The sequence below is a fragment of the Actinia tenebrosa genome, unplaced genomic scaffold (genome assembly GCF_029948245.1).
Source record: "Actinia tenebrosa isolate PJP-AT-01 unplaced genomic scaffold, QUT_ActTen_1.0 PGA_scaffold7__59_contigs__length_16204524, whole genome shotgun sequence".
Classification (NCBI taxonomy): domain Eukaryota; kingdom Metazoa; phylum Cnidaria; class Anthozoa; order Actiniaria; family Actiniidae; genus Actinia; species Actinia tenebrosa.
Window position 1 is genome coordinate 11,140,743 of NW_028292584.1, and position 7,596 is coordinate 11,148,338.

General features: G+C 33.7%; 1 protein-coding gene across 2 annotated transcripts; it reads right to left on the bottom strand.

Annotated features, from left to right (window-relative positions):
• Positions 1-1,595: 1,595 nt before the first annotated feature.
• LOC148905597 (neural cell adhesion molecule 2-like) lies at positions 1,596-6,789 on the bottom strand. 2 transcript variants are annotated; one of them, XM_089040042.1, is made up of 7 exons: positions 6,680-6,789; positions 4,346-4,723; positions 3,618-3,878; positions 3,278-3,403; positions 2,774-2,813; positions 2,223-2,277; positions 1,596-1,736 (listed from the first exon to the last, which is right to left on the bottom strand). In XM_089040042.1, the coding sequence occupies exons 1-7, from the start codon at positions 6,738-6,740 to the stop codon at positions 1,635-1,637; spliced, it is 1,023 nt and encodes a 340-aa protein (XP_088896168.1). In that variant the 5' UTR covers positions 6,741-6,789; the 3' UTR covers positions 1,596-1,634. The 2 variants fall into 2 exon arrangements, with proteins under 2 accessions (XP_088896168.1, XP_088896169.1); XM_089040043.1 differs by lacking the exon at positions 3,278-3,403.
• Between the last annotated feature and the right edge of the window lie 807 nt (positions 6,790-7,596).

A 7,596-nucleotide genomic window follows, 5' to 3' on the forward strand; every position in this document is an offset into this window, starting at 1 on the left:
GGATAGCGTTGGTACGCTTCGTTGTCATTTCCGTTATGTAGGTGACGTCATTACTTACATATTTTGACGCAGAGTGATGTTTGACGTCGCTTGGTCTTACATCCTCGCACTGACCCATGCTACTTGGTTGATTCCAAGAACAATGATGCTTATCCTAATATAGCAGCTAATACTAATGGTTATATATTTTTTCTAGATTGTACAAATTGATTGACCTGAGAGCGATAAGTACGGGGGAACCAGCGGAAACCGGTGCGGCACTCGGACTAACCCCTGAAAGTAAACATATACGGTGCTGACTTTGGCCCTAGATTTGTACCAATCGAGTCAGCTGAGGGAGTATAGATCTAAAGGTTTTTTATTGCTATTATTATTATTATTATTATTATTATTATTATTATTATTATTATTATTATTATTAATGAGAAATCCCCCTTCATTTTTTTTCCCTTCAAGAATGACATTTGACGGTTAAAATAAAACTAACCCGACCAAACTATTTTGGTAGACCGGTCGCCGGATTATCTGTGTCAATATTTATGTTTGAGCTTTCATAAAGAGTACTAATTTCAGACGGTGGCTACCATTTCAATATGTAAACAAGGTAAAATACCAGTTTTGACTCACTTCCTATTTCCTCTGCTCCTTTGTAAAGCCACTCCCCGCCTTCAACCAAACACCTACGACCGCTTGACGCACGTCAGTCTCTTTGTCAAAAAAAAGCTACTTCGCCTTTGCAACTATAATAAATCTATTTTTATCTTTTCCTTGAAGAAAAAGTTATGACATGCTAGTTTGTAACAATCAAGTATTATGAATAGATTTTCCCCCCTTATTTTGCCAGGATTCGAAAAGTGTCTACTTTGTCATCTCCAGAGTAACCAAGTCAAGATGTAAATAGCAGAATAAGGATAATCAGAAAACTAGAGATTTGTACTCTATAATTTTGGAAAAGTGAAAAAAATAATATATTGGCCAAAAAAATCATCTGCTACTTTGAAGTTCATGAACTTGATGGTTCACCCACACCCTTTTAAATTTATTTCTACTCCCCTCTTCTCCTAATAAAAACAAAAAAGAGAAACACCTACATTCCTATCTTTTATTTAAAAGTATGTATACTAAGTATATAAATATTTGCTTAGTTTTTGAGAAAAAAATTACGTTCTCTTATTTACAATTGTTATCATTACAAACAAAACGTCTATAATAGTATTTACTTTTTGTTGCCCAGCCTAGAAAACTGGAGTCACAACTTCATAATAGTCTACAAAATATTCAAAATTCCTATGTCCTTGTTTACTCTAGTGGTATAGAAAGAAAGTATTTTGAAAATGTTACTGACTGTGTTATTGGGGAAAACACATGAAGTACAATAGAATTATTGCTTAGTAAGGTCACCGATATCCATACACTGTTAAATATTTGTGGTGAGAAGATGCAGGATAAATAGTATATAAGGTACAAGAAATATTTCTATTGTTATCTTAACTATTTCAATAACATAAATGTTAAAAACGTTTTTGAAATGAAAGTGGGGGCCATTAACATCACACAACCAATATTGCTTTACTGTGACACGATTGCATAGGAGCTTTTTTTTTTTTTTTTTTACAAAATATTTTATTTGTGTTTCACATATTTGTATCTGGAAGAACGTCCTGGGATCCATTTAGCTTGTATACCTTGGGAGATGAAGATCCTGTGTAAATGTTTTGAACTCCACTATTAATGCTCTGTAAAAGAATGAAGACACATAAAGTTGATTTTTCTGAAGACTGAAAAAACAGCATCAATGCAATATGTTGTCAATATTATTTAATAATAAACTCATCACATATGTAATAAAATCACATTCATAAAAAGGAAAATACATGTATGACTGTATGACTTCCCATAATGGCTCCTAAATAAAGTATTATGAAGAAAAAACCCTATGAAAATTAAAACCTACCACATGAGCTAAAGGAAGAGCTAAAACTCTCTTTATCTATACTTGACGTATCTGACAGTGTTAGTGTTAAATATATTTTTCTTTTCTTTCGATCTTTTTCATTCCTTTTTTTTTTTTTTCGCTTTCTTTTCCTTCATTCCCTATTTTTATAATCATTTTCCTGTCTTTTCTTAGTCAATAGAGCAATAGCTTAGTTTACAAATTAGTGTATAATATATTAAACAGTACATAATATTATAGAAAAAGAGTACAATTGTTAACTACTCACATATTCACTACCATATATTCCAGGACCAATGTGAGCCTCTGTTGCATAACTCGGACTGATAGGAAAATTGATGATTATTAAATTAATCTCATCTAAAAATAATATATATTATTATAATAATTATACAGCTTCTCATTAATCCCATATAGGTAACTGCCCAATTATTATTTTCTTAATTGGACAGGTCTTGCTATATAATTATTAATAGGTAATGGGATTTCGTGCTCCCCAATCAAGAAATAATTAGACTCGAAAAATTCCTCTGACTGCCAAATTGGACTCTGCCTATGGCCTCATCCAATTTTGAAAGTCCTCGGAATTTTCCTCGTCCAATTATTTCTAAATTGGACAGCATGAAGTCCTATTACATATACTAATTTTAAATGTGTAAGAAAAAATAAACCAAAATCAAACAAAAAACATTATCATTAACATCAATCTGAATCTCCATTATCATCATCATAATGATTACACCAAGAAAAAATAAATCATATACTATACTCAATACAACTAATACTTTACAGTTTACTAATATATCAAGATACTATTACCTTAGTGAAGCAGTTGATTTTGCAGGCTCAGGCTTCTTATCTAAGTAAATACACAGATACCCTTTGTCAGTGATTGATTTTGTTATGTATGTTTGGAAGAGTTCATTATGGAAGGGGAAGAGATGAGTGAAAGGTAATCCTGGGGTATATAGGTGGTGAGGATTTCAGGACTTCAAACTATTCAAGAATTTCCATAACTTCTGAGTTTTTTTTAGCTTGTTTTGATTGAAACAACAATGTTTAACTTAGAAGAGATAACTAGTTAAAAACTAGTGTGAGGTGTGTCGGTGTTTCTAAGGAAACAGTAATAACCGGACTAGTGTCGGACTAGCGTCCGAAACGACAGTAATTAAGTTTTTTCATCTTTTCCAGGTGTATAATTTACCTTTTTATCATTAATGTTTAACTTAGATTCTCAAAAAAAGAAAATATGCACACACACACACACACAAATAAATAAATAAATAAAATAGAGTCTTCTGTATAAAAAATATATTTATTTACCATCTCTCAATCTCTTGCATATGATAGCTATGACCACAACAATAATAACAGCAAGAGCTACAGCTCCAGTTATTCCTGCAATAACCTCGTCTGACATTGACTGCTCAACAATTGTCTTTTCTAAGCCTTCAGTGTAGAAAATAAAAAAAGAAGTTGAAGATTTGAAGTTTATTATGTAAATGGTGTATAAAAGAGGTGTGTTTTTTAGTATTATTATTATTATAAAAAAAGGAATGTATGTTATAATATTATCTATAAAAACTAATTAATAAAAATTATTATGCAAAATGTTTAAATTATTTCTTAATAAAGTTGAAATTACTAAATGCAGTAGACTCACCTTCAACTTTAATGCTAATGGTAGCATTTGGGCCATCCCCATAATAATTCCAGGGAATGCAAGTGTACTCTCCTGAATTCTGTTTATTAGCTTTATCAATAACATATCTGTGTGATGTAGAATTTTGAATGAGTTTTCCATTAAGAAAGAAGCTGTATCCTGCCTTTGGGTTGGCATGAGCTGTGCAGTTGAGTTCAAAGCCTTCTTTATTGATGGTAACAGTAGTCTTAGAGGCCAACAACTGGGTCTCTACAGGTTTGTCTGAAATATTTTAAAATGTGAATCAATTCAAGAATTAGGTCAACTACAGGGAATGGAAATTACTGAACAATACTTCAATGGCTAAACCCTACCTATTAGCTTTCACATCTTCATTTGATTCATCAAATAACTTGAAACAGCTGATCAAAGTCATGACATAGCTTATTTGCAGCAGACCATTATATTGGAACTTAGCATATCTTAGGTTTTGAGGAGGGAGGAAAACCAGAATGCCTGAAGAAAAACCCAAGATTTAGGGGGGAGGGGGGGGGGAACTCACAAAATATGTGATGCAAAGTGTCTAGAAATTGGACTTTAGAACCCAAAAAGCAGGTGTGTTACCCTTATGTCACATTTGATTCCTGAACTGAGCACAAGTTGAGAGTTGATTTCTCTTTGCCGTGAGGGTTTAATATTTCCTTTGAAATTTTGATATATTTTCGTATAATTTATACTTTGTAACTTACATTGGACATTAAGCATAACCACGGATGGTGTTGTGTAGAAACTGCTTTTCACTTCACACTGATATTGACCCTCATCATCAATACCAACATTGAACACTACCAGTGAATTGTTTCTCATACTGAATTTATTTTGGTCAGAAAAGATGATCTTTGGTGAAGAATCAAGTACATTATTTATATTTGTGATTGTAGCCAGCACTTGCCAATTTTGAGGTGCAGGAGAGTTTGTCTGTCTGCTCCAGAGAACCACATGGAATTGTTTCATTTGTTGGGTTTCAAGGTCAGACAGTGAGAAATCGCAGGGTAATGTAGTGGTTGAACCAAGATAGGGACTAATGACATGGCTGGATTCCTGTACCTGAGACCACTGAAAGCAGTCTGAAAGTTGACAGTGACAAACAGGAATGTATAGTTAGTCTTGTTCCAATAAAGTTTGGAGTTATAACTTAAGATCTAGTAAAGGTTTATTACTTGCCCCATTTAATCGCAAGACCAGGAAAACATTGGGGGACAGGCCATTTGCTGTGGCGCCACTCGTTCTCTGGAATGCACTTCCCGCAGACCATCGCGCCATTAAAGATGTTAGTTTGTTTAAGCGCCATCTTAAAACCCACTTTTTTAAATTAGCATTTTGATAGTTTTTTAGTATTTATCAATATATATTTATTTATCTTATTTGTAAATAGCTATATAGTTATATATATTATATTATTATTATTATTATTATTATTATTATTATTATTATTATTACTACATTTCATATATTATCATTGTGATGCGCGCATGCATGATCATTGTATGGAATGTGCGCACAATAAGTGATTAAATTATTATCATTATATTAAATTTGAAATATTAAAATACATGGTGAAACATGGGACCTTTATGATGTTGACACATCCAAAGTTTTTGCTGAGACACCAATATTCCTAATCCCCCCCTCTATGACACCAATATACCCAGAATTTTAGGAATGATTAGGATCCTAAACACCCAAAGATACTTAGAACAGCAATTATATATCTGAAATACTGGATGCCCAAAAATTTCCAAAATTGATATACTTTATACCTATGAATATCATAATGGGATCATGTACAAAATACTGGGTTTAAAGATGCTTTTTATACTTAATATACCCGAAACACCAGGTCGCATCTGATCATCGGTCAAAATACATGTGACAGTTGTTAAATTTAATGGCATAATAATGGTTTCTCATTAATTACAAATTTGTCTTAACTACTATGGGAAATGATATAAATAGCCCTGGCAATTAAATGCAACATGCAAAAATTCACATGACATTTGGGGCTTTAAAAATAGATAATAGAGTGTGACGAAGTGTGACGTCATCAAATTACAAACTTTGCAATTAATGTTCTTATTTGAAGACAACACACCATTGCCTACATTTCTGCAAACTTTAAGGCTGTTTATTCGCTTTTTAAGCTCCAAAAAGCCCCATACTACATTTCCTATTATTTTGGACTGGATCCAATCACGTTAGATCCAGCCTCAAATAAGAGAAAATGTATGGGGATGTTTTCGTATTAAATTAGCTATATCTCTCACTCTATCACTCTGAAATTTGGCACCATATCATATTTTTACATGCAGTTTCTGATAATGTCAACAAAATCCCGAATGTCTTCAAAACAATTTTGTTTCATCATCACTTCGGTACTCTATTACTCCCCCCCCCCCCCCCCCCTCCCCTTCTGGTCATCATATGCTTACATCCCCCCTTCCATCTTCAATCCAAACTTTGCCCCAGTTCCTGCATTACTGATAAAACTAATAAAAGTAAATAAATCAAAACTAAAAGTAAATATTTCTGGCAAGTCACTGACTGTTCCCTGATTTAATCCATTTGACTTCCTTCTTGACGTAAGCTACTAACAATGCCCCACGGAACATCGACACAACCGATACTTGCCATCGACTACTCAGCATCGAACTAAGACAACTTACTATAAATATTTTCTAAAGGGAAAGTAACTGAACGAGGAAAGGAAAGGAAGCCATCAGTCGTGAAAGTTTTCAGGATCAGTGATAATCAATATGAAAGCAAATTGATAATATTTAAAATAATCAAAAATCTTAACTATATCTTCTTTTTTCTGAAAATAAGGTTAAATAAGCTGTATGATAATTGTATCTTAGAAGATGAATTCAGCATCAATGGCATTCATGACGGAATATTTTTACACAAAGCAAATAATTGCTCGACTTCGTATTGTCGTAGTTCCCTGAACTTTGATTCGTTGAAAAGTCGCAAAATTAATCGTTTTTAGCGAACTTTTTAAGACTTTATGATGTTTAATAGCTCACCTGTAATTTGGAATAAGATGAACAGCACAGAAAGGTAGGGAACGTAGGTATTTAGCGCCATTTTCGGAGTAACTTTTGACCAAATTCTGTGACCTCAGTCAACACTCGGATGACAGCGCGGTTCAAGTATGTGATTTACAAGCTGTCAATCGAATAACCGGAAATAGAGTTAGCGAAGAGAGGGGAGAGAGGGGGTGGATTTTTTAATATATTGGATTGGATACCTCCCTGTAATTACAGCTCAAGTATTTCTTCGTACTCAAGATTCAAATACGAAAGAAGGAAGTTAGACGAAAATCTATTATTACAAAATCTACGCGAAGAAAAACTCTCTATATTGGCGATAGTGACGTATTTCCGGGTTAGGTACAAACAACTGAAAATGCTGGTATACGATGGATCACTATGAGATCTGACTGGATATAAGAAACTAAGCTTTTTTCATTTCCTTTTATGTTTTTTTTCTCTTTTTCCTGTGATGGCACTAGGGTGAAATTTGATCACCACCAGCAAACTTAGAATCCTGATTTTGGCTCTGATGATGGCTTTTAACACACTACTCGCATTCTTCCACGTGCGATGCGTTTGGTAAAACTAATCGGAACGTGCATCCTATTAAATTGGATCTATTTCAAAGTTTCTCTTCTGTGGAAACATGATTTTGATAATTTTACTTAATTCTGATCTATTTAAAAAGGGCCATATAATTTACTTCCAGACATCGAGTACTGAACCGTCGTATGACAGTGCGAATCATTTACAGTTACCGCGGAGATTTCGGCCCAAGCACCGCTATCAACTGATTACAGAAGGATCAGGAAGCTCGGCCGAAGCCTACAGGCCCGATTACACGGAGCAATTTTTTCTGCAACTTATCTCGCAACACAAGTTGCATGAGTTTTTACACGGTGCAACAG

What these genes read in the sequence shown, in the direction of transcription:
- LOC148905597 (XM_089040042.1), bottom strand. Translation starts at nt 6,740, where the DNA reads ATGGCGCTAAATACCTACGTTCCCTACCTTTCTGTGCTGTTCATCTTA. An exon ending in CATCTTATTCCAAATTACAG is followed by an intron (nt 4,724 to 6,679) that starts GTGAGCTATTAA and finishes GTCAACTTTCAG; the next exon opens with ACTGCTTTCAGTGGTCTCAG. An exon ending in CATTAGCATTAAAGTTGAAG is followed by an intron (nt 3,404 to 3,617) that starts GTGAGTCTACTG and finishes TCTACACTGAAG; the next exon opens with GCTTAGAAAAGACAATTGTT.